The 27,917-nt window shown below is 41.0% G+C and overlaps 1 protein-coding gene across 3 annotated transcripts in view; it reads right to left on the bottom strand.

Moving 5' to 3' along the window:
• The window catches only part of LOC138748361 (adenylyl cyclase-associated protein 2-like), a 224,855-nt gene that overhangs the window by 132,900 nt on the left and 64,038 nt on the right, over nt 1–27,917 (bottom strand). For all 3 annotated transcript variants that reach the window (XM_069908429.1, XM_069908420.1, XM_069908412.1), the window contains 2 exons: nt 18,166–18,299; nt 11,162–11,262 (listed from right to left, as the gene is read on the bottom strand). In XM_069908429.1, the coding sequence (XP_069764530.1) occupies nt 11,162–11,262; nt 18,166–18,289 (225 nt within the window). In that variant the 5' untranslated portion in view covers nt 18,290–18,299. The remainder of the gene's footprint in view (nt 1–11,161; nt 11,263–18,165; nt 18,300–27,917) is intronic.

Consider the following 27,917-nt stretch of genomic DNA (forward strand, 5'->3'; position numbering starts at 1 on the left):
TAAGTAAAATCCAAAATTCACTAAAAATCTTACAATTCAATTTAAGAATACATCCTGCCTTTTCCTCCATTGATTGTAATTCAAAAGATAATTTTTTATGTATCAAGATTGCTACGCCTTTAGCCCTAGAATTAAATGAAGAAGAATATACATGCCCAACCCAGTCCCTCTTTAATTTTATATTTTCCTTCACATTCAAATGTGTTTCTTGTAAAAAAGCAATATCAATTTTCATTTTCTTAATATACGCCAAGACTCGCTTACGCTTAATTGGACTGTTTAGTCCTCAAACATTAAAAGTAGCAAACCTCAACTTTGACATATCTACTATTATTATTAAATACCAATAATATCTTTATATGAAAACTCAAGTCAACGTATATAGGCCCTCCAATAGGGAAAAAAAATCACAAATTAAAAGCTAACTAAAATTAAAATAAAAAAAATTTAAAAAAATAAAATCCCCCCCCCCAAAAAAAAACTACCAAAAGGTAGTAATCCCTAAACAAAAATTGGGTGTGGGTCACCCACCAGTGGCTGATGACTAGTAAAGAACTTAGAGCAAATCTCTCCCTCCCCAGCCAAACAATGAATAACATCAAAATATCATAATTACAAAAAAAGTAAGAAAAAGAAAATTCTTCTTTTCATCCAAGAGATTCCAATCTCGAAGATCCCATTTCAGAAGAAGTTGAACTCTTTCCATTCCCGTTTTTCCCATTTCTGCCATTTCTTCCATTTCCAGAACAACCAGATTTTTCTTTAGGAGACAATGGTGGACTACATCTTTGTCCTCTTATATTTGGCAATGAATCAGCAAAAATCATCGCTTCACGATCATTCTCAAAAAACCAGAATTGATAGTCTCCATAAAACACCTTCAACACTGCCAGGTAGCGAAAAGTAGACTTATAACCTTTACGCCACAAAACTTCTTTAACTGAATTAAATCGACGTCAACGTTGAATGACCTCTTGACTCAAATCAGGATTTTAAAAAAACTCTGCTATTCTGAATCAATAACGGAGTTTGTCGTTATCTCGCATTTTGCACTGCGAGTCGAAGTATTGCTTCTCTGTCCAAATAATTAAAACATCGAATTATTACTGGTCTCGGTGGCTGACCAGCTGAGAGTGTTCTTCTTGGAGCTCTATGGGCTCTTTCCAGTACCAATCCTCCAGAAAACAATTCTTGCCCTAATACTTGTGTGATCCAGTCTTTAAAGAAACGAAGAGGATCTTGTCCTTCTATACCTTCTGACAAACCAACGATTTTCACATTATTCCTTCTGCTTTGATTCTCCAAGTAGTCTATTTTCCTCTCTAACTCCTTCTCACGTTCTCTCAATTCTATGACTGATTTTTCAACCTTCAACATTTTTTCTGTGTTAGAAGCCACTTGTTGTTTATAGTCCGAAAAAGCAGTCTGAAATTTGTTAAATTCTTCATAAGATGCATCCACACGTGCTTTAACTATATTCAATTCTGAACATCATTTGAACCATCTCATTCATTAGAATAACTGCATTTAGTTGCATATACTGTAGCTCAGAAAAGCTCAGCCCTGCTCTCTCTGACGTAGTGGCAGAACCAGGTAACTGCTACTCCTGCTGCAACTCAATAGAAGGCATTTTAAAAGTTTTACTGCGGGTCTGGACTCCCAGCGACGGCACCCCGACTTCCTCAGGGGGTCGCCTCTGGTCTCCCCCCGGATCTTGTTTTTTCACAAAATCACGATGGAAAGCAATATCTTCAGGTTGAAATGCTTCCTGATGCATTTCCAATAATGGAGTCGTCTTCCTGCGTGCTCCCTCCGTTGAAATCGAAAGGCTTTGCAAATCGGAATCCATTTCTTGGGAACACGCACTTTCTTCCAGAGAATTGGTAATTCCAGCGCCATCCTTCACTTGGTGAGTAATAGACATTTTTTCAGCTCCCACAGGCAGTCTTTGAGATTTAGACACAGAAGAGATTAGGCCTGAGGCTGTATCAAGTCATCTAGGCCCCAAATCTTCAGCACTTCAAAAATGTAACTTCTTCTGCACTTGAGGTTTAATCTCTTTACCATTAGTGGCCATAATAGTTCCTTAATACTTTGAACTAAAATTTAAAAACTTTAAACTTGAAAACAAAGGGTTAAAAAATGGGTACTTATAAGTCTGGCTAGAGAGATTGAGATTACATGTCTAGACTCTACACCATCTTGCCACGCCCCTCATTAATGTCAATCTTCTACAGGAGCTCAATCAAGAGTGTCTTGGCTGGCTGCATCACAGAGTTGTACTGGTGCTATTGAGAAATGGATCAGAGGTCAATCCATAGAGCTATAAGGGTGGCAGAGAGGATCACTGGCATTTCCCTTCCACCTTATCCCCACCCGCCACCCCCATTCAATCGACATGATCTACTGGGATCGTGGTCTGAAGAAGGCACACAAAATCATGGAGGACCCCTTCCACCCTGCATGGAGCATCTTTCAGCTACGCCTGTCAGGGAAGAGATACAGGAGCATCAGAGCCAGCACTATCAGGCTGAGGAACTGCTTCTTCCTGCAGGCAGTGAGACTGCTGAACAACTAATTGAATTCATATACTCTTGGAGACTACTATTTATTAAATAATATGTATTTATTTTTATATTCTGTATATATACAGTACCCACCCTCCATAATGTTTGGGTCAAATACTTTTTTTTCTCCTTTATTTGCCCCTGTGCTCCACAGTTTTAAATTGTAATCAAACAATTAATATGTAATTGAAGTGCACATTCCGGATTATATTCAAGGTTATTTGTGTACATTTTGGTTTGACCATGTAGAAATTACAGCACTTTTTATACATAGTTCCCCGCATTTCAGGGCACCATAATGTTTGGGAAATTTGGCTTCACAGGTGTTTGTGAGTATGTTTAATTGCTTCATTGATGTAAGTCCAAGAAAGCTAGGCTTGCTTCTAAGCTTTTTCGTCAGGTTGTACTTGTACAATCAATCAGATAATTAGCATTCTCATTATTCAGAGTTTGTTTATTTAACTACAAAAGGGAAATATTCAGTCTAAATATTTCTTTGCAAGGAAAGAGTTGAAGGGAAAAGCATTGCAAAGATGCATCAGCCTCTTGTTATGTTTGATGACGGGCCATTTGATGCAGTTATTGAAAGAAGGCATCAATATTGTGTGAAGAAATCAGGGAACTTTGTGGACTGCCTAGGCATTGAAAATAAGCAATCTCTATGCCATAGGTGCTATGTGATTAGTAAGGGATTCCTTAAGGTGGTATGTGAGTGGAAAGAAAAAGTTTGAAAACCACCATTTTAATAATTTTGACACGTTATGTGCACAGTTTCATAAGTCCAAAAGAAATGAGGCAATGACAATATTTCTCAAGGAAAATATTTCAGTAACAATTGGGTCTAGAGCAGTGGTTCTCAAACTTTTTCCCACTCATACCACTTTAAGCAATCTTTTACTAATCATAGAGCATCTATGGCATAGGGATTACTTAAAGTGGTATGTGAGTGGAAAGAAAGAGGTTGAGAACCACTGATCGAGATCAGCTATTTTCAACTTTTTTTGGTTATGGAGCCAAAAGTTTATGGGCCCTCTTCCCTATGAAGCAGTCAAGTTTAGTTGGTTTCTTCCAGACGTCTGTCGACTGCATAAAATTTTTTTTAAAGTATTAATATTACGAGGCATAAAAGAGAGCAGCAGCAACCATCGAGGATTCACACCATCCCGCATACGTTCTGTTCTCACTGCTGCCATCAGGAAAGAGGTAGGTGCCACAAGTCTCGCACCACCAGGTTCAGCTACAGCTTCCTCCCCTCCACCATCAGACTCAATCAGGAATTCATTTAAGGGCTCTTACTTTTGTATTTTATTGATTTTTTTTCCCCCCTCTACATGGCACAGTCTGTTTTCATTTCTTTATTTTCATTTGTACATTGAGTTCTGTTTTTTGGCACTGCAAAAACATGTGCCTCACCCGCAGGAAGAATCGTCTCAGAGTTGTATGTGAGGTACTCTGACAATAAATCTGAATCTAACCTGTTTTTAATAGGTTCCATAGCCACTCCAAATCCTTCAAAATGATCTGTGGAGGCATTTAACCCATTTATTTTATCCAAGCTATAGTCTTAATGAGAAATAAAATAATATTTAATGATAATTGGCAGTTAAACTTTTTCCATCAACTTTAACACTAACGTTATTAATAAAATGTTTATAATTACCACGTTTTAGGGATGTTCAGATTACATTCTATCTGAAATTTGTCAACATGTATGCAATCCCTTTTCTTCACTAAATGTAATAACTATTTTAGTTATTAACGTAGAATTTTTTTAAAATAGAAAATGTTATTTTCTTTTGAAATCCACTTGTAATGGAGGTTGCATAATCACAATTTCGGGGTTGAAGGGTATCCACTGAGAACAGATTTGCAGAGGAATTTTTTTCAGCCAGTGGGTGGTAAATCTGTGGAATTTGTTATCACAGGCTGTTGTGGAGGCCAGGTCATTGGGTGTATTTAAGGCAGATGTGGAGAGGTTCCTGATTAGCCAGGGCATCAAAGGTTATGGGAGAAGGCCGGGCAGTGGGGCTGATTGGGGAAAATGGATCAGCTCATGATTGAATGGCAGGGCAGACTCGATGGGATGAATAGCCTGCTTCTGCTCCTAGGTTTTATAGACAATATCTATTAAACATAAAATAACCACATTTTTAAAGTACAATATCTATTAAAGATAAAATAACCACATTTTTAAAGTCACTGCATTACTATTTTATCATTAATTGAATTACAATGTCCTTATTACAATTTTTATTTTAACGAGGTGGATGAATTTTGTCTGTTTCCACATTGCCCACATTGACATTTTTTTTGTTTGAGCATTGATTACTCAGCACAATTTGGTCGGCACAACATCATGGGCCAAAAGCCCAGTACTGTGCTGTTCACTGTTCCATAAGCTTGTCCTTTTGTTTTGCAGCCTCATAATAGCTTCTTTGAATTTCATTGGCACAACTCTGGACCTCGTTGAAAAATGGCAGCTATAGACTTCCAAATGTGATCAAGAGCTTAGAAGCAAGATAGGCTCTCTTATACCTGCACCAATAAAGCAATTAAACACACCTGAGTAATAACAAATACCTGTGAAGCCAAATGTCCCCTATGTTACAGTGCCCTGAAATGGGGGAACTATGTATAAAAAGTGCTATAATTTCTACATAGTCAAACCAAAATGTGTACAAATAACCTCAATTAAAATCTGGAAGTACAAGATTGTAGCACAGATGTAGCCTGCAGTTGCTTCTCTGGACTGGGTGTGACAGGAACCCCCACCCACAATCCCGTGCCATGCTCAATCCTTGAGCTGACGAGGATGGGAATCAGACTTTGAAATTTGGAGAACGCCAAGCAAGAGCAGACCTTCAAAGTGGTTACAAAGTGTACAGATCCATCTACTGGGAACGGAGATTACGTGGCGGGCTCAAAAGGCTGAGTAGATCAAGGCTTCTGCTGAGGCAATGTGGCCTTCACCACCAGAGTTGCCGTTGCCGGGGGTCGTGAGACAGGATGGTGCAGTCAGAAGAGGTGTCCCGAGGGCCAGAGTCATGGGCCAGGTTTGGGAGTCCTGAAGATGAATGTCCAGGATCGCTGAGGCCTCGAGGGAGATGCCATGGCTTCAACCTCAGGAGACAGCAAATTACGAGAATGGATTTCCCTTTTAAAAAAAAGGCAATTTAACATCCAGAGTCCAGCAGATGCTGGGAAACCTGGCCTTGATGTCGGCGTGGTAGTGGCCTGTAGCGGCCTCTTTGGATCAGGTGAGCGGTCTCTTGCAGATATTTTAACACCCAAGGACATATTTCAACCCGACTCTTCTGTATCCATGGCCCAGCCTCTGAAAATCAAAGTATAGTGGCACTGTTTTTGTTTTGAAATATACATTTTAAGTAGTTATATGTAATTTGAGATGTGTGTGTAAGAGAAATAATTTAATTTTGTGATATTTCATGGTCTTGTGGGAATATAGTGGCGGTTAAGGGCCAAGATAGAAGTGCAGCAGTTGCTCGCAGTGGCCTCTTGGGGCCTGGTGCTTCTCTTCCTACACAGTCTGTAGTTTGTATTTATGTAGCACCACAGGTTCGGGGAGATATTTTCTCGTATTTTCTTCAAGCGAAAAATGGCTCCTGCTCGTGCACTTTGATTGCATGCAAATTGTTTGATTGCAAATTTAAAACTGTGGAGCACGGGCAAATAAAGGAAAAAAGTGTCTTTGTCCCAAACATTATGGAGGGCACTCTACATAGAAATGCATAAAGAATGAGCCAAATCTTGTTGAAAAACCAATGGCATGCTTGGAGCGTATACTGTTATTAAAATCAAACCAGTTGAAATATCCAGGGATAATATCTACTAAACTAGGAACCTGGGGAACTTGTCAGTTCATATAGACTTCTGTGTTTTATTTTTCCACAAAAAGATTACTTCACCACCAACCTACTACTTTTGAGATTGTGTTGTAGTAGCACACAAATCTCATATCTAGAGAGTGAAGTGCACACACGTTTGACAACATGATCTGAGCCACAATGTTTTGATTTCTGCCCTACATTGCAGGATAAAATTAAGACTTTCACAATGATAATGTATTTTTTTCTTTTTAAAATGTGCATCCACCAGCATTGATGCGACTTGTTAAGTACAGTCAAACACCAAGGAGATGTACAGCACATAATAGTGGAAACCTGTGTATGGAGTCGGAGGAGATAACGGAGGTCCTTAATTAATGCTTTGCTTCAATATTCAGTAATTGTAAGGATGAACCAAAACTAACTGGAACACTTGAATTAAAGCATTGGAGGTTTTGAAAAGCATCAACTTAAATAAATCACCAGGACCAGGTGAGATCTATCCAAGGCTACTATGGGAACTGAGGGAGGAGATTATTGAGCCACTGGCGATAATCTTCGCATTGTCACTGGGGACAGGAGGATTTCCCTGAGCCTAGTAACATTGTGCTAACCGCCACACTAACCTTGCTGCCCTGACAAGTTCTCCCATGGGAGACTCATTCACAAAGTCACAAGATCATGGAACCTTAGGTTTGTGGATTCAGAATTGGCTTGCCTGTTGAAAGTGGAGTAGCAGTGGATGGAAAATATTCCATGGAGGACAGTGACTAGTGGAGTTCCACAGTGATCTGTTCTTTTTGATTTTTGACAAAGAAATAGAGGGATAGGTCAGTAGGTTTGTGGATGATATGAAGGTTTGAGGGTTTGTTAAGGCCGTTGTAGGTTACAAAAGTATATCGACAGGATGCAAAGCTCAAACCAGATGAATGTGAGGTGATGTATTTTCCAAGGTCAAACATAAAGGCAGAGTACATGATTAATGGTCGGATACTTAACAGTGTGGAAGAACAGGGTGACCTTTGGGTCCAATTCCAAAGATCTCTCAAGTTTGCCATTCAGGTTGATAGGATAGTTAAGAAGACCTTTGGTATGCTGGGCTTCATTAGTCGGGGGGGGGGGGGGGGGGGGATTGAGTTCAAGAGTCGTGAGGCAATGTTGTAGTTCTGGTAACCTTATTACAGGAAGGATATGGAAACCATGGAGAAGATGCAGAGGAGATTTACCAGGATCTTACTTGGATTGGAAAATATGTCTTATGAGGCAAGGTTAGCAGAGCTAGGGGTTTCTCTTTGGATTGATAGGTGACTTAATAGAGGTCTTCGAGATTATGAGAGCCATAGATAGGGTGGAGAGCCATCACCTTTATCCCCAGGACAGGGTACACCAGAGAACATCTGTACAAAGTGTGGGATGGTGATGGAGGCTGGAACAATAGGAACATTCAAGAGGCAAATGGATGAAAGAAAAATAGAGGGTTACGAGGTAGGGAAGGGTTTTTTGTTAGATATATATGGGACAGCACGATTGTGGGCTGAAGGGCCTGTACTGTAATATTCTATGTACAAGAGGATTGGAGGGTTGCAAATGTTGTTCCTCCATTCAAGGGAGTAGAGGCAATCAAGGAAATTATAGAGCAGTGAGTCTTATTTCAATGGTGGACAAGCTGTTGGAGAAGATCCTTAGATACAGGATTTACAAGCATTTCGAGAGGCATAATCTGATTAAAGATAATCAGTACCGCTCCATCAGGGTAAGGTTGTGTTTTATAAGACTGATTGAATTTTTTGAGCATGGACAAAGCAAGTTGATGAAGGTAGAAGAGTGGATGTGGATGTAGTAATATAGGGATTTCAGTAAGGCATTTGATAGGTTCCCCATGCAAGGTAAATTCCTAAATTAAGGAGGAATGGAATCCAAGGAGGCCTTGTTTCATGGATACAGAATGAGCTTGCCTAGAGAAGGTAGATGGTTTGTATTCTACATGGAGGTCAGTGGCCAGGATCTGTTCTGGAACCCTTCCTCTTTGTGAATTTTATAAATGACCTACATGAAATAATGAAGTGTGGATTTGCAGGTGACAAAGTTTGGTGGTGTTGTGAATAGTCTGGTGTGTTGCCAGGGGTTACCAAGGGACAGTGATAGGATGCAGTGTTGGACTGAGAAGTGGCAGATGGAGTTTAAACACAGAAACGTGTGAATATTTTAGTGGGTCAAATTTGAATGCAATCTTAATGCAAGGACTCTGAGCGTGTGGAGAAATGGAGATCTTGCAGGTTCATGTCCATAGGACCCTCAAAGCTGCTGTACAGGTTCATAGTGTTGCTAAGAAAGCATATAGCGTGTTTGCCTTCATTAACTGTGAGATTGAGTTAAGAACCGTGAGGTAATATTGTAGTTATACAAGACCCCCAGAAATGCTGGAAGAACTCAAGGTGGTGTCATAGCGTCCATAGGAGGTAAAGATATATTACCATCATTTTGGGCCTAAACCCTTCAAGGAATAAGAACAGAAAGGTGTTAGAATGGAGTTTAGACCAACAAAAAGTGTTAATTGGATATGATAAGAGGAGAGGTGAGAATTGATTTTGGCTCTGTGAAAGAAAAGGGGAGAGACAGAGCTGGGGGAAAGGCTAACCCCCCCCCCCCCCAACTTCTCCCCTTCTCCTTTTACAGAGCCAAAATCAATTCCCTCCTCTCCTCATATCCAGTTAATACCTTTTGATGGTCTGGACTCCTCCCCTGGCCAAGTCTTTAGTCACTTTATTCTTACACCTTCCTGTTCTTTGCTTATTCCTTGAAGAAGACCTCAGGCCCGAAATGTTGGTTAATATATCTTTACCTCCTATGGACACTGCGAGGCCAACTGAGTTCCTCCAATATTTTTGTGTGTTTTTATAACAATCTGAGTCTGCAAAATTTTATGTTTAAGACCTTGATTAGACCCTAATTGGAATATTGTGTTCAGTTCTAGTCACCTCATTACAGGAAAGGTATGGATGTTTTAGAGAAGGTACTATAGAGATTTACAAAGTTGCTATTTGGATTGCAGAGCGTGTCCTATGAGGATAGGTTTCGTGAACCTGGACTTTTCTCCTTGGAGCGACAGAGGATGAGGGGTGGTCTGATAGAGGTGTACAAGATGATGAGATGCATTGATTGTGTGAATGGCCAGAGGCTTTTTCCAGGGCTGAAATGGCTAACACGAAGTGGGGAGGGGGTAGATTTAAGGTCTCTGGGAATGTACAGGGGGAATGTAAGATGTAGGCTCAACCCCTCCCCACACAGAGTGATGGGTGCATGGAACACACTGCTGGCAACAAGGATGTTAAGGGCAGGTACAACAGGATCTTTAAACAGACTAATGTATTAGATAGGCACTAATGGAGAAGGGTATGTTTCTTCAGGAAAAACAACCACCTGAAGAAACACACAAAGATCAGCGTGTACAGAGCTGTTATCATACCCACGCTCCAGTTCGGCTCCGAATCATGGGTCCTCTACCGGGATCACCTACGGCTCCCAGAACACTTCCACCAGCGCTGTCTCCACTCCATCCTCAACATTCATTGGAATGACTTCATCACCAACATCGAAGTACTCGAGCTGGCAGAGTCCGCAAGCATCGAATCCACGCTACTGAAGACCCAACTGCGCTGGGTGGGTCATGTCTCCAGAATGGAGGACCATCGCCTTCCCAAGATCATGTTCAATGGTGAGCTCTCCACTGGCCACCGAGACAGAGGTGCCCAAAGAAGAGGTACAAGGACTGCTTAAAGAAATCTCTTGGTGCCTGCCCCATTGACCACCGCCAGTGGGCTGATCTCGCCTCAAACCGTGCATCTTGGCGCCTCACAGTTCGGCGGGCAGCAACCTCCTTTGAAGAAGACCGCAGAGCCCACCTCACTAACAAAAGACAAAGGAGGAAAAACCCAACACCCAACCTCAACCACCAATTTTCCCTTGCAACCAATGCAACCGTGCCTGGCTGTCCTGCATCGGACTTGTCAGTCACCAACGAGCCTGCAGCAGACGTGGACATACCCCTCCATAAATCTTCGTCCGCGAAGCCAAGCCAAAGAGAATGGAGAAGGGAAATTCTTGGTTGTTATTAGAGTAGGTTATTAGTTTGTCACAACACTGTGGGCCAAAGAGCCTGTACTGTGCTGCAGATTTCTACATTCTAAAATCAGGGGAAAAAAAGTAAAAGGAGACATTCAGACAGGTGATGCAAAGCTTGGTTAAAGATGCAAGTTTATGATATGCCTTGATAGTAAACTGGAGAATCAAAAGACTGCTCCTCTGATCTCTCCGATAGTCCACTATACAGAAGGCTTCAGACACTTACCAACAAGGTGTCATCTCCTGAAATTCTCCAATGCTTCATAGTAATATTGTGGTGCCAATCTGGGGAGGATCAGCATTATCAGGCCCTGTGCCACAAAATGTTCATGGCCAGGAAACCACTGAGAAATCTCATTTATCCATGTAATAGGATATCATTTATCCTTGCTCCCTGTAAGAGACCTCCCCCTCAATGATAAGAGTCAAGAAGAAATGACCCTTTGGGTCGTTTTTGCAATTAAGGCCTAGTTTTCTGGTGGAAGCTCCTATTCTTTCCTAATATGCACGGAATCACACTGTCACTGCATCCGAAAAGCCTCATTCAAAAGCATCCAATTGCAAGTTATTGAACACATCTTCAAATGAAGATCATACTTTGACAGAAATGCAGACTTCTCTACTTACATGCTTCTCCACATCTTCCCCAAGGATCTTGCTGTGCTTCATATAGTCTGCAACCACCTTCATCAGCATCACGTCGAAAGCTTCCATGTATGGTGCCACATCTTGAAGTATAAGGAGGAAATTAAAAAAACATCAATACTTTAATTAAATTCCATTGCGTACAAACACTGCAGTGTTTAAAATGAACTTGGAGGCCTTGTGGTGGAAGAACCTTCAGCTGTCCTGCTTCACCACCTCAGGATTGATTCCTATTTTCCACACCATCTTCCAGCTTCTCCCTTCAGGAAAGTGATGCAGAAGTATTATAGCCAGAACCACCAAGCTGAAGAACAGGTTCTTACCATGAACAGTGAGGTAGCTGAATGACTGCTAAAACAATTCCCTGTAACTAATATTTATTTTTAATATATGTACACAAGATATGGATATAGGTTCTGTATATATGTATCATTTGTCCAAATGTATGTTATGTCCCTATGTGCCTTTGCACCATGGATCAGAGAACACTGTTACATCATGCACAATTGGATGATAAATAAACTATTTTGCCTGCATCCTTTTCTCAGCCTAATAAAATCAGATAATGCTTGAAAAGCTCGGCAGGTCAGGGATCAACTATGCAAAGAGAAATCAATGCAATAACTTTTAGAAAAATCAAATTTAGACGTTCAGCACCATAACAGCCCTTCCCGCCCAATTGACCTACAACCCTGGCACCCAAGGGTGGGAGGAAACCGGATTGCTGGATTCATGAAATATGCAGCTAAAGAAATTCCTTCTCAACACAAAATGTCTTGCTTTTCAAATGGATTAACTGCAACCATTTTGGATCCTCCAAGTGCCCAACAGGACACAAGCACTTGACCTTGTGCCAGGAGGTACGTTAGTGCATGAAACATTCAGTAAAAACAGCCCAAACCCAAAGTGACAGCAGTCAAAACAGAAATGGTGAAGGAACTCAGCCAGTCTCACAGAGTCCATAGGAAGTAAATATTTACAGTAAAATCCCTGATATCTGGCACCTATGGAGATTGATCGATGCTGATAAGTGAATTTACCATTAGCTTAAGACTGTGTTGCATGAATGAAGAATGGCGAGGCACGCCAATTTTAAACTTCCATATTTTTTAACCCATTTACTTTCCACAGTTTTTTTTTGCCAATTTCTTGAATTCCATGTAACGGAGATTTTATTGTATTAGAATCAGAATTTATTGTCATGAACAGGTCATGAAATTCGTTGATTTGTGGCAGCGATTCAGGTGCAAAAATTGCTATAAAATTACATTTAAAAATAAATAAATTAGTCCAAAAATAAGAGAAAGTGAGGTAATGTCTCTAATTCATTGCCCATTCAAAAATCTGATGGCAGAGGCTTTAATACGCATTAGATTTCAGCAGGCCCAACTCCATTCCTTGAATAAATGGAAGGGGGTAGGAAGGTCGACTTTTATGGTCAGATCACAGGGGGAGGAGTTACAGGGGATCGAGTCATCAGTGGGTGGGCCAGCCACTTATACACATCACCACACCAAGCAAAGTCAACCCACGGAAAGCCGCTGGACCAGATGTGTGGCTCAGCTAGCCGATGTTCTCACCGACATCTTCAACAAATTTGGACCACTGAACAGATGTTAAATCTCAATGTTTAAAAGCACAGCTACAAGCAAGAACTAAAAGTGGTTTCTCATATCAATATGGGCTTGAGAACACTCATCATTTCAAAAACGTTCTCCATTCGATGGTCCCTTCGTTAATGATAATTCTACAGGAGGTGCTCAATTTTCTTCAATTCTTTTGAAATGAGATTCCATGATTTTTTTTTTAAGATAGCCAAGAATCATTCTAGAAAAATTTGGGAAACAAGGAAGAACAAATTTATTTGGTGTCTTATTCAGTCTCATTATTGCAAACTCCTGATGTATTTCTGTACTCTGGTCACTGTGGTAAAGTAGGAAACGTAGCAAGAGCGAGAGAGAGAACAGTGCTTCAAAGGGTTTTCAATGCAACAGCAGTCTCTCCCCGAAATGTCAGTGCAAATCATGTGGCTAAATTTCTACAGCAAGGCCTGAACACACAACTATAGTATTCTTGTTCCACAAGACAGCCCTAACCTCACCAACCTCTTCTTGCAAATAAAACGTAAGCCGGTGGACCAGCGCACGGCACCAGAAATGGGAAGAACTCAACTTCACCCCCCCCCCCCCCACAATTGAGAGGGAGAAGCAAAGGAGGCAACCTTGCAGGGGAGGTGACCACAGCAGCAGAGCAGTGAGGGTCTCACCAGCTGAGGGACCCCCACAGGCTGCGGGTGACTTGGGATCAGTGGACCGACACAGGCTGCGGGCTGTTGGAGACTGGTTCGTGGGAAACCGGTATCTGAGCTGGGAGTTGAGAGGGTGCTCCCGAAGGCTTCTTGATGGCATCAGAGGTTTGGATCTGAAGCTTGGGTGGCCGATGGTTTGAACTGGAGGGGCGCTGCAGGCATATTCAAAGACACTCAGTGACTCTGAAGGGACTTTCTTTCTCTCTTACTGTATCACTAATGGTGACTCTTTGCCTTGTGGCAGGCACATGTTCTGTACTATTACATGACAATAAAGAAATCTTCAATCTATTTTATGAACTTTCTCATTGAACATGGCATTCAATCGTTATGATTCATCCATCAACCTGTCACATACCAGAATGACTATTTGGACAGGCACCCAACACATTCATTTACTGCATTTATTTGCTGTGATAAAACTGCATTCTTACACATTTAATGTCTGACCTGCAGAAAATTTTTAAAAAAAGAATCTGGTGATTCAATGGACACCGAATGGAACTACATTCTAGGCTGCTCAAATTTTAGGATTAAAGTAAATTGATCCCTGAATTGTACAAAAAAGATTTAGGCAAAAGTTTAGCCCATGACTTAACAAAGATTTCCCTCAGAGACAGCATTAGTTGGTTCAAGCTTTCATTATTACTGGTGCAGGGATAACGTTCAGGTGTCCCATTATACCCAGTACATCAAAAAGACCTCAGCAAACACTCTAACATGCATGCACCATACCAAAAAGGAGAGTAGTGCACAATTACAGAGCCTTGTGTTGGTGGAACTCTGTTGTGGGGTTCACCCAGAAACATGACAGCCATGGGAAGCAAGTGCCTTTAAGATTGTTGATGCACAATTTCACCCTCTTGAATCTCCCCAATGGTGGGAGAAGAGTACATCCATGGTGGGACAGTATGTTCAGCATGACTTCCTGAGCATAGAAGGTATAGATGGATTTGGAGGGAGGTTTGAGATGTTCTGAGCTGCATTCACCACCTTCTGGCTGGTGGAGAAGCTGTCCTCACTCTGTAACTAGATTCCTAACAGAAAGGCCACAGTCTGTCCGAGTCAGTAGCAAAACTACGAGTGCCATCATGCTTAGCAATGGTTCACCTCGGGGCTGTGTGCTCACCCCGCTCCTGACCCACGACTGCTTCACCATATCCAGCTCCAATAATATCATAGAGTTTGCAGATGACACAATAGTTGGCCTCATCAGCAACAACGATGAGTTACAAAGAGAAGAGGTGGAAAAATCTTGATGTGCTGTGAGAGTGGCAACCCAAGTCACAATGTGAATGTAACGTGCTCCCATTTTTTTGGATCATTTGTGTGGGACTGTCCCTTTAAGGGAACAAATGTGGCAGAGCCCTGCAGATTTGGAGTGTGGTAAACTGCTTGCAGGATTTGAAGTGACTGTGAAACTACCAACAGGCTTTGAACATCATGTTCTTTTTACTGGATACATTTGCAGAGTCAACGCAGAAGCCCTGGCTAGGCGAGGTGCACAGAGATCATATGACTTGCGTATGAAGAAGCAATGCACAGCTTTGCTTAGGGGTCTCATTGTGTGGTAATAGACAAATTGTCAGATTTCATCCTGTAGTTATTGAGGAATGAGTATGTTGGCAACCTGTCTAATTTCCTGCTGTACAGGGATGAGTTTTTAGGCAACTGTCTGATTCCCTGCTCTAAAGAAATGAGAAAAACCACTGTGACCAAAAGAGGAAGGTCACTTTTGTTTGGCTGACCCTCAGAAAGGGTTCTGAAGGCAGAAGGTACACTGTGCTTGAATAGTGACCAGAGTGAGAGTTACTCGAGTTCGGCTGACCCACAAAAAAGATTTTGAAAACTTTGTAAGCATCACTTGCTTCAAGTTTCCCCCCCCCCCCCCCCAACCATGCCAAAGAAGAGGGGAGTTTTGGTTGGCACTCATCTAAAAAGAGTATTTCACTGGAAGCACCTCAACACGGATTGTGAACTACAAACATTCTATTACCCCCCCCCCCAGTCTCTCTCACTCACTTCATGAACTGCTAATTTCATCTAAAGCCTGCGTGACACATGTACCAGAAAACCTGCATGTCACATCAATTTCAAGCCTATGTAGCATAACTGAATTTCTGAAACTGAACCTTGAACTGCCTTTTTAGAACTATGCCTTGAGCTATAGTGGCTTGGAGTTATTCCACACACCAGTACATAAACTTAGTTAAGTTAGATACATTTAGATAAGTTAGTTAAATTAGATAAAGTGTAATATTTTTGTTTATTAATAATTAAAAATATTACTTTAAATACAACACTGTCTGCGTCTGGTATCACACCAAAGTAGGAGCTAAGTGATCGATTAATTGTCAATTTGACTGATTAGAATGATAGCAGTGATGGACATTCATAAATTCTCCCACCCTCGCAGGGCCAAAAACAGATGAGTTTTTAACCAATCACACAAAAGTTGGAACTTGCAGTGGCAAAACCAGTGAAGAAAGCAGAGATTCAAAAAAAATTATAGGGCACCATTATTTAAGAAAAGGGAAGTTTGGAGAGAAGGACGTAGCACAATTTCTCCAGGCTGAATCCCGTGAGCAGCAGTCACCAGGAAAACAAATTGAATTAGAAAAACTTAGATTGTTTTCTAAGTTTTGCTCTCTCAAATTCCAAAAGAGAAAGAGAACAAAAGCAGGCTGAGCTTGAATTAGAATTTGAAGGGAAGAAAGCCGAAAGAAAAAGGCAGTTTGAGTTAGAAAAACTTTGATTAGAGAACCTTGTAGATGCAGGGAGGCAAAGGAAATTTGAAGAAGAAATGGAATCTTGGTAGGAATCTGCTGAAGTAGCAGATGAGAATGCTTTAACCCACAGGGTTGAGTTTGTGCCAAGTGGAGCTTTCCAGAAGGTTGAATATGTGCCGAGTAAAACTTACAGAAGGATAACTTCCAGAAGGATAATGTGGCATATCCACACAAGTTAGAAAACTTATCAGGAATTAGTGCTGGGGTAAAGATGAAGGGAAGCAAGAAAAGGAAAAAACCATCAGGTCCCCTGTACAAAGCCTGGTCATGTGATAGAAAATTGCCCTGTGTTAAGGAAAAAGAGAAAAGCAGGCAATGCCAATTGCCTGTATTCAAAAAGTTGGAAAACATGGAAATCAAGAGCGTTCCCAACCTGCTGGTAATATTAAGAAATTTGAATCTTTTGTGTCTGAGGATTTGGTTTCATTGGACAAAGGATCCAGCCAGTCATTTAGGAAACAATGACAAATTTAGATACATATCCAGCTTGTACAGATGGATTGGACCAGATTTCAGGTGGTAAACCCGAGAGTAAGGCTCTCTGAGAAGGAAATTAAGAAAGTACCACTTGGAAATACTTGAGAACATCCTCGTCAGCTGCATCAGTGTGGTATGGTTGTTGCAGAGAAATGGATTTGAGGCCAATCCACAGGACTATCAGAGTGGCAGAGAGAATCACTGGAGTCTCCCTCCCACCGTTGATGTGAGCTACTGAGATCATTGTCTGAAGAGGGCACACAAAATCATTGAGGACCTGTACCACCGCATCTTTCAGCTTCTCCCATTGGAAAGAGATACAGGAGTATCAGAGCCAGCACCATCAGGGTGAGAAACAGCTTTATCCCTACAGGCAGTGAGAATGCTGAACGACAAAAGGAAATACTCGCACTAACCATCTGAGAATCTCAGATTTAGAAAGCATCTCTTTACGCCTCTGGTGTTATCACATTCTTCCTGTAATGTGCTGAGTAGAGCTGAGCGTGGTACGTGAAAAACACAAGGGATTAGTTCTTGCACAAAGTCTTAATGGATAGGCTGATGACCCCGAGAGGGGGTGCAGTATAAAAGAGCTGCACATCAGAATTGGCAAGCGTTGCTGTGGATGGAGCAGCAGCATGAGCAGAAAAGATGTGGGAGGTGCAGTTTATGCAGAATATGGATCCCAGCAACCTGGTCAAGAGTCACGATGAAGTAAGAAGATGATGACGAGACTGCTTTGCATGCCTTAATCTTGCATACAGCACTCTTGTTGAGTATCAACACACCAAGGTTTAATGCTATCATGTATGCCACAATACCATTCTCTCTACAAGTTTTTAAAACTTAGGAAGGACCTTATTTTGCCTTGCATATTTCCAATTACTTCTCAGCAGCTAATCAGTTACCATGCTTCAGCTAGCCTTTTAAAAAGACCAACCACTTGATCCAATCCTCCCCCACTCTCCTTTAAAACTTTTTTTAAAATCAAAAATGCAACTGAATTTCAATTTAAAATTTGTAAAATGCTATCAGTCCCCTTGGGCCCACGAGCCCTTGCCCACCAAATGCATCAATTTACCAAAATCCTCACTACTAGGCCCGTATGTTTTGGAGGGTGTGAGGAAACCTGAGTACCCAGGGAAACCCCACTCAGACATGGGGAGAATGTACAAACCTTTTTACAGACAGTGACAGATTCTAACCCGGATCGCTGGCACTATAGTATTATTGCACTAACCGCTACACTAATATATCCTGAATCTGCCGTTTCTAACTTTTCAATAATCAATCTTGGTCATTAAAAACTGCGTTAAAAGATCAACCACTCTCTATCTCTTGTGGCAATTATTTTAAATCTTTGTCCTCTGGTTACTAACACTCTTACAAGAACAAAATTCCCCACACAGTACCTCCATTGTCTCCATTCATTGCATCAGTTCCCCAGTTCAGTGCAACTGGTACTTTTAAAGACACCAATTCCAGTCTTTCGACAGACTTCTCTAAACGCCCCACCAAATCCTCCAAATCTGCCATCGTGGATATTCTGAAATAAATACACATAAAATGAAGTGATTAATCAATATTAGAAACATGTTAATGTGCACATGTATTTAAATCTCGAGCAATGCGATTAACTAATAGATAAAAATATATTTAGACAAAAGGTGACAATAGTGGTCTACAAGATTATGAGAGGCATAGATAAGGTGGACGGCCAGCACATTTTTCCCAGGGCAGGAGTAACAAACATCAGAGGACATCTGTACCAAGTGAAAGGAGGAAAGTTTTGGGTAGACGTCAGGGATTTATTTATATATATAAAAATAAACACAAAATGGTGGGTGCCTGGAATGTAATGCCTGGGGTGGTGGCATATTTGACGCATTTAAAAGACACTTAGACAGGCAATGGATGAAAGAAAATTAGAGGAAATAGGGAGGGTTTCATTTTTTTTGGTAGGGATATATAGGCCAGTGCCACATTGAGGGCCAAAGGGCCTGTACTGTGCTATAGTGTTCTACGTAATTATTTCATGGCCATAATTTTTTTTGAATAATATATTTTTCATGTTTTTTCCATAAACGTACATAGTAAACTCTCCAATATCAAAGTAAAAAAAATTAACAAAAAAAAAACAAGCAATACAAAACAACCCTCCTCTTCACCCCCCCCCCCCCGCCAACTTTTCATAATATAGATTCACACACACTCAGGGCTCCCATTTAGATTGACCATTAAAAATTCTATATGGGGAAGTCATTTGCATTCGTATTATAGCAGCATTTACTATTGTCCTTTTTATTATCTTAATGAATATGTCATATTTGTTTTTCAAGTTGTATTGTAGCATTTGTGGAGAAGAACAATACGCACACCAAAGCCTTGAAGTCAAGCCGTCGCATTTATACGAGCCCCAAGCACTGACATCAGGACCATGTGTCATTGGAGCACTGGCCTGGGATTGGCAGCGTTCCTGCAACAGTTCCCGTCTTCCTGCCATGCCAGAGGTCACCTTGGATGATGGCCAGTGTCTCCCCCAGGTCCATGCGGTCGCCATGTTCGTCAGCAATTTTCTGGGCCAGTATGTGTCTGTGCATGGGCCACTACAGTATGTAATTTTTTTCCCATCAGTATGCAACTATTCATCTCAGCAGTCCACCGTGCTATCTGTAGAGAGGAGTCGGATTTCCAAGAAATTGCAATACATTTCTTAGCCACTGCTCAAGCTATTTTAATAAATAAAATTTGGAATTTAGTTAATTTATTGCTAATTTCAATAAAGTTGCCCAAAAGATAAAGCTCTGGGTCGCCTGCGAAGGCCAACCTTTATCGTTGTTAATATTTCAGTAATATCCTGCCGGAAAGGTCTCAACATCACACACGACCACACAGCATGCAAAAACATTCCAATTTCTATCCCACACCTAAAACACATCTCTGATATTTCAGATTTTGATTTAGGCAACTTCTGTGGTGCAAGATATAATTGGTGTAGGAAATTATATTGCACTAATATGCATCTTGCAGTTATAAATGATGTTTTGCTATCCAAACACCAATATCTTTCCATTATTGCAACACCTAGATCTGACTCCCATCTTTCTCTCGACCTCTGTAAACCTGGTTTGCACTTTCATTCTGGAGAGCATAGTACAACTTAGTGAAATGGAATAAGCAATTTGACTGGGGAATACATCTAAATTTATAACTAATTTCAGATGGAGCCAAAAATTGGCTCCCATCTTTATCTTAGGAACAATCTTGACTGGATAAAACAAAAGAAAGTCCCATTAGTACTCCTTATTTATTTCTTAATTGTTCAAAAGGGTCGAGATCCCTCCTCCACATAACAATCATCAATATTTCTTATTCCTTTGTCATCCCATGAATGTAATATTTGTTACCCAGATTCATAGGCAGCAAACACATTTTTACATGATGGGGTCTTAATGATGTAGTTGTTGTTTTCCCCCCAATCCACTCATTTACTTCTTGCCATATTCTAATCCTATGTATTAATCTTGGGTTATCTGGCTTTTTGGTTATTAACTTAATATTCCACTTGTAGATAACATCCTTCGCTGTCTCTTTTTATGGAATTCAGTCCCATTCGGATCCAAGAGGACGGTTTTCTTCAAAGAATGATAAAAATCTTGCTTGTTCTGATAAATAGTACTTCTTAAAATCCAGAAGCCCAAGTCCTCCCAGTTTATAATGCCATGTTATCCTTTCTAATGAAATTCTCAGCACTTTGTTTATCCATAGGAATTGCCTTATGTAGTTATTTAATAATTTAAAGAATTTTTTTAGGTAGCGCTATAGGCAACGATTGAAAAAGATACTGTAATCTTGGTATTGCCTTCACTGTAATACAATTTATTCTTCCCACTAAAGAAATTGGCAGGTCTTTCTATTTCTGTAAATCTTTTTTTATTTTTTCCAAAAGTGGAGTGTATTTAAATTTATACAAGTTCTGTAAGTTATTATCCATCATTATTCCTAAATATTTGATTCCACGCGTCTTCCATTTAAATCTACCACCTTTTTGATATCTTTTATAATGAAAATTTGTCAATGGCATTATCTCACTCTTGTCCATATTTATTGAACAACCTGATAACCTTCCATGTTTTTCTAGTATTGATTGTAATTTTATCAAGGATTCAGCTGGGTCAGACCTATATAATCGCACATCATCAGCAAATAAGCTAATTTTATGTTCTTCCTGTCCAACTTTGAAGCCCTTAATATCCAGATCTCAACTTATAATCTCTGCTAGCAGTTCTATTGCTTTGATAAAAGCGCTGGGGACAGAAGACACCGTCTACTCAAGGGAAAAACTGTTGATATCTGATTCTCAGAAACCACAAGCCAAAATCATAACTCTTAAAGAGATTTTACCCAATTTATAAATGTTGTGCCGATACCAAATATTTCCAACATTTTAAATAAAAAAGACCATTCTAAATGGTCGAATGCTTTTTCTGTGTCTTGGGAGACTGTTATTCTTGGATTCAACTTTGATTTTGCCACATGTATTATGTTAAATAGTCTACCCAGATTATTTGAAGAATATTTTCCCTTAACAAATTCCACCTGACTTGTACGTATTAATTTTGGTAAATACTCATCCAGTCTGTTGGCTAGTTCCTTTGCCAATAACTTATAATCAGCATTCATTATATGATGACATTTTTAATGAATCTCAACTTTTCTTCAGTAACACTGTAATTATAGCAGTTGAAACCGATTCTAGGAGGGTCTGGGTCTCCAGCGCCCAGACCAATATATCCATCAAAAGAGGCATCAATAAATCTTTAACCTCCCCCAGAGATTTGTTAGCTTGTAATCTGCCCAATGCTCTCTCAATTTCTTCTCTTGTAAAAGGGGCATATAAATCAACTCATTCTCTAACTTCAAATTTTGGAAGTTCAATATTTGTTAAAATAAATTTGTTCATCTAATTTTCATCTCAATAATTTTGATTTGTATAGTTTTATATATTATCTAAAAGTATTTTTATTTCTTTATGATTATATGTTCTAAAACAGGGGTGTCAAACTCAAATTCACGGAGGGCCAAAATTAAAAATTTGGACTAAGTCGAGGGCCAAACTAAATATTTATTGAAAATTTTCAACAACATCTGCATGTTTTCTCTTCTTTCAACATATGTAATGTTAAACTTTAGGATATAACTTTAGGAGGATAATGTTACAGGTCAGGAGTACGTAGCTCAAGTTCACCCTTTGCTTGACCTGAGGGAAACATATTTGGTCCCTTTGGAGATGTAGTCAGCATTCACAGGCTGTGTCCATTTTGGCCTGCATCAGGACTCAGCATTTCCTGCTCACTCCTCAGGCTCTAGGCCTCTATTCACCCTCGACCCATCATCCCTCTACCTGACCAGTCCTTTACCCAACCTCTACTCACCCCTCACTCCACTCGCTCTGCCTCTACCCACCCCATCCTATACATGCCCCTCTACTGCCTCTCCCCTCAACCTGTTCCTCCCTCTACCCGTCTCTCACCCTCTAATCACCCCTCTCCTACTCGCCCTGCCCCTCCCCTTTTACCTCTTCCCTATCCACCCCTCCTTCTACTCATCCCTCCCTCTAACTGCCCCTCGCACCACCATAACTTTCCCTGCCCATTACTCCTCACCTACACCCTCTGCCCACCCCTGCTTACCCACCCACTCGGGCCCAGCGTGCTGCCGATCAGCCTTTGCGGACAGCCACCATCTCTCTCTTCACGTGCAGGGCCAAACCAGCCGTCCCTGGGATCCACGCGGGTGCAAGCGCTGAAGGCCGTGGCGACCGGGAGAAGTGCGCTCGCGCAATGGAAGGGCCGTCCGGTGCCAGTCGCACAGTGCTCGCGCTGCCCGGGGGCCGTGCGCAGCCTGCCATGCCCATCGCGCCGACAGGAAATCACAGGCACTCGCCCATTCGCCGCACCGCTCGACAGGTGGGAGAAGTGACTGGTTGTGCGGGGAGCCTTCCAACTGGCTTGCTGGCTGATGACATCGACAAACATCTCGTGTAACAATTTCTCGTGTTACAATGGGGAATGATGTGCAATGAAGGGGGAGGATGGTGGGGATGACATAACCAAAAAACGGCATCAGCTCTCGCTGCAAGGCGGGCCACCTCTAATACATTTTTGAAATGATCTTGCGGGCCAAATATAATTACATCGCGGGCCAGAGTTTGACATGTGTGTTCTAAAATATCAACCTCCGTTATTATTGCATTCATCATCCTAGATGACACCTCTGCCTTTACCTGCCAAGAAAAATCTGTGTGCCTGTTTTCCTAATTCATAATATTTGTTTAGTTTTTAACATTTTTTTTCCATTTTATACATTTGTAGTGCGTAATATCTCTTTTTTTTTATTCTCTAGTAATCTATATTTTTTTTGTATCCCCATCTTTTGATATTCCTTTTCCAGTTTTGTTACATCTTTCTCTAAACCATCCAACTCTGTTGCATATGCTCTCAAGATTTTTTGTATAAGAGATCATTTGTCCTCTTAATTTTTTAATATGGGATGTGTGTAAAGCTTATCAGTAGGAGAAAGATTAGTTTCACAAAAATGTTTCTTTTTCAGTATGGCATTGAGACACCATCAATTCACACTTTCTTGTTTTTTTCATTATTGCAATAGTTAAAATTAATGGTGAATGATCTGATAAAAGTCTCACCAAATATTCCATTTTTATCACTCTTGTTTTTAATATCTGCCCAGTTTAAAAAGTAATCAATCAAGGGGCCACGTGATGGGAGCTGAGGAATGAGCAGTGAACCCAGAGAGCTCCCAGTCTGGGAAGACAAAAATCATAGAAACCTACTGAAAATGTCCAAAATAATTTTTAAAAATATAGGAGGAGCCAGAAGATGAAGAAAATCAAGCACTAAAGGGAGCAGCTGAAGAAAAAGGCAACTCTAGTAACTGAACCAGCCCGCCTTGTGGTGTTCAAAATGGCAGAGGTGACCAGAGGCCAGCGCTGGAGATGAAGGATGGAGTGGAAGAGACCCCCTCCCTGCAACACAAAGAAAAAAAAATTAAAAAGTAGGTAGAGGCGAGTCAAGATCAGTGAGTGGAAGTGCTTTCCCCTTCCTGGAACAGCCAGAGAGGGAGTCGGGAACCAACTAGCGAGAGGACTGGTCAGTGGAATCACAGGAGGAGCCAGGGATGTGGGAGGAGCCAGAAAGATTTGAAGAACCCCGTAAGTAGCAGGATCGATGGGCGTTCAGCAGCCAACATCAGAGAGAGACGGGTGGGGGGGAGGCCTGGGAAAATGACAATCATGCGCGAGGTGATAATGGCAGCAGAGAGACAGGAGAAGAATGACCTGGAGCAATGGAGAGCCTGGACAGATGGGGGAAAATGCTACAAATGCAGAGATCTGCATCACAATGTGCAGGGAAGCAGCAGCAGTAGATGGAGGAGTGACAGCATGAGACACAGGAGTGACAGCGATAGCGGAGGTGGAATCTGTCGAGAGTTGCAGGGGGAGCCTATAATGAGAGGAAGGGTGAAATTGTAGATGACCAGGCTGGGAGAAGGAGCAATCCAATAGAGGGGGGAAGAGGAGGGGATATAAGCACTTCCCCAAGAGATACCTTGAAGGGAGTAGAGAAGGGGGAGAGACGACTCTGAAAAGTTAGATAAAAAACTAGACTTCTTGATCCAGGGACTAAATAAAATTCAGGAGACCCCGAGTAGGTTAACAATCAGGGTGGCAGATGTGGAAGATGAGGTGGAGAAAAACAAGTTAACACAATGGAGACATAGATGGAAGCATGGGCCAAGGATAGGGAGAAGATGTGGCTAAAATTAGACTCCCTGGAAAATTATAGTGGAAAAGACAACGTTAAAATTGTTGGGTTAAAGGTGGGTATAGTGGGGAGGAACATGATTACCTTCCTTCAAGACTGGATCCCGAAGACATTGGGCAGAGATAAGGTGGGGGATAATATAGTAATAGAAAGGGCGCTTCAGTCCTCTGCCCAGGTCCTGGTCAGAAGCCACACTCTATCTTGATGAAGCGTTTAAGATTTCAGGATAGGGAAAGAAGTTTGTGTGCAACAGCAGTTGGGGCGAAGGAAAGCGGACGCCCACTGGACGTTAACAGGCAAAAGATTTTTTTTAACCAAGACATTAGCGCAGAACTGTTAAAAAGGAGGAAAACGTTTAACTCAGTAAAAAGGACACTCAGGCAGAAAGGATATGAATTTGCCCTTCGCCATCTAACAATGCTAAAGGTAATGAAGCCCGGGGGGGGGGGGGGGAAGGAATTTGTTACGGATTTTATGGAGGCCCAGGAATATGGCAACAAATTACCATTGTCAAAAGTGAACACTAAAGGATTCAAAGAAAGAGAGGACACTGTAGATATTGAGCTATTGAAAAGATGAACATATATTCAATATATAAGCAATATATATGATTAATACTTGTCTGAAAACTGAAATATGATAATTAAGATTGATAGCTCTGTAAATTTGGAAAAGATGTGAAGGTTGAAGATGGAAATATTATGTAGTTAAGGGATGAATAGTTATATTAAAATTTAGTTATTTGTTAAATGTGTAGGTTGAAATTTATAAGAAAATAGTTAAATAGGAAGGGTTTCTGGTTTTCTACGTATACAAGTTTGTTCATGAGAAATAGGATTATCTGGGAGGGCTTTGGGGTAGGGGGAAGTGGAATAGGAGGAGGAGGATGGGTACATTAGGTGTGATCCATAAGATAGAGAGAGATGGCACCAACATTCTGGGTGCCAGAGCTAGAGAATGGGGGTGGGACAGGAAGAGGGAGAAAAAAGGAGTGGTCTAGAAGAGGATTAGTTAGAGGGAGAGGTAGTAAAGGGTCAAGGGCTTATTGCTGTAAGATGTTGTGTCTGCTTCAATGTCATTGCTGTTTTTACAGGGTGTGTTGTAAACTCAGCTGCTGGTCTGGAGAGTCGAGGACAAAGGATTGGAAGGGCATTGGATTGGGGGGCAGTGGGGAGCATGAATATAGGGAGGATCTCTATTATTAATACAATAAAATGAGTTTTAATGTTAATGGATTAACTAGTACATGAAGAAGTCTTGACACACATCAAAAATAAATCAAAGTGGATAGAGCCTTTCTCTAAGAGATGCACCTTACAGAAGGAGAGCATCAGAAGTTAAAGAGAGCATGGGTGGGCCAGGCAATGCCATCCTCCTTTAATTCTAAGGCAAAGGGAATTGCGATTTTAAAGCAGGAAGATATGTAATGGTACACTAAGATATATCCAAAGTCTTGGACCCTATTGTATATATGTGCCCCTATTTTAGACAATTAGAACTTTATCCAAGATGTCTTTGAAATTGGTGGAGGGTCGAGAAAACATCCTGATTGGAGGGGACTTCAATTTTTGTCTGGATCCGGTTTTGGATAAGTTGAGGAAAAGAGTAACAAGAGTCAAGGCGGCCAAAACTACGTTGGCCTTTATGAAAGAGCTAAGTTTAATAGATACATGGAGAAGGCAGCATCCAAGGGAGAGGGACTATTCCTCCAACTCGAAGCAACAGGATTCCTATACCAGAATAGATTTATTTTTGGCATCAGCCCAAATAGAGGGAAGGATCATGGAAACCAAATACACGGTGAGACTTTTGTCAGATTACTTCCCCCCACCCCCCCTCCGATGCCTACATTTGTAATGCCTGATAAACAGGAGACAGGTTATAGGTGGTGCCATAACCCATTGCTGTTGAAGAAACTGGAGTTTTGTAGCTTTATTAGAACCCAGATAGACATGTTCTGTGAGGCTAACTGTATCTCTACTGTACATAAATTTCTAATTTGGGACACTTTAAAAGCATATTTGAGAGGGCAAACAACTGGATATATCAAAATATTTGAAAGAGGTGGAACAAATGGAACAAAAGATTACTGGACCTGAAAAGGATTTTCAAAGAACAGGTTCATTTGAAATATATAGAAAATTATCAAATAAAAAGCCCAGGTACTTCAAACCTATATAATAGAAAAGATAATTTTAAGGTTGAGGCAGAAATATTATGAGCTTGGGGAAAGGGGCCACAAAGTTCTCTCCTGGCAGCTGAGGGCAGAACAGGCCTCAAAAGCAATTAATGAGACACAAAGGGGAATGACAGGATTTCGCACAAGCTGAAGGAAATTAATGAGTTTCCAGCAATTTTATGTACAGTTATATAGAAGAGAAAAGGGGAGGGGGAAAAAAAAAAATCAGGAAAAATAGATGATTTCCTGTCAAAATTGGAACTACCAAATTTAGGTCCAGAAGATCAAGAGAGGCTGAACACCCCTTTTACAACAAAAGAGATAGAGGAAGCATTAGGTCTACTGCAAGCTGGTTCCCCCCCCTGAATTCTACAGGGAATTTAAAGATATTTTGATCCCCTCTTTATGGAGTCTGTGAATCAGGCAAATGGAGACCCATACTCTTCCAGAATCTTTTACAATGGCAATCATTACAGCGATTCCCAAAAAGGACTGGCACCCACTGAAACAGTCTTATATACCCATCTCGTTACTGAATGCAGTCTACAAGATTCTTGCCAAAGCCCTGGCAAGTAGAAACATTTGCCGAAATCAATATTGATTAAACAGGCTTTGTGCAGAAGTGACAGGCTGCAGATAATAAGTAAACTGTTGAGCTTTATTCACTTGGCACAACCAAGGGGCAATCAAAGTGAAGCTGTGGCCCTGAATGTAGAGAAAGCATTTGATAAATTAGAGTGGGACTTTTTAATTCAAAGTGCTGGAAAAAATGAGGTTGTGACCAACTTTTATAAATTGGATTAGGGCGCTATATCATGTACCCAAGGCTAAAGTTGTGATCAATGGGCAAGTATCTTCAGCCTTCCCACTATCTAGATCTAGCAGACAGGGGGTGTCCGTTATCTCCAGCTCCATTCACTTTACCTATTGAACCGTTGGCGGAATCTAATCACTACGATCCAGATATTAAGGGCTTCAGACTGAGCCAGGAAGAACACAAGATCAATCTGTTTCCTGATGATGTGCTGATATATCTGACAGACCCTGTAAACTCATTGGCCAAGCTTCATTCCACACTGGAAGATTATGGGAAGATCTCTGGGGACAGAATTAATTGGGGTAAAAGCAATATTATGCCACT

Source organism: Narcine bancroftii, chromosome 1 (assembly GCF_036971445.1).
Source record: "Narcine bancroftii isolate sNarBan1 chromosome 1, sNarBan1.hap1, whole genome shotgun sequence".
NCBI lineage: Eukaryota > Metazoa > Chordata > Chondrichthyes > Torpediniformes > Narcinidae > Narcine > Narcine bancroftii.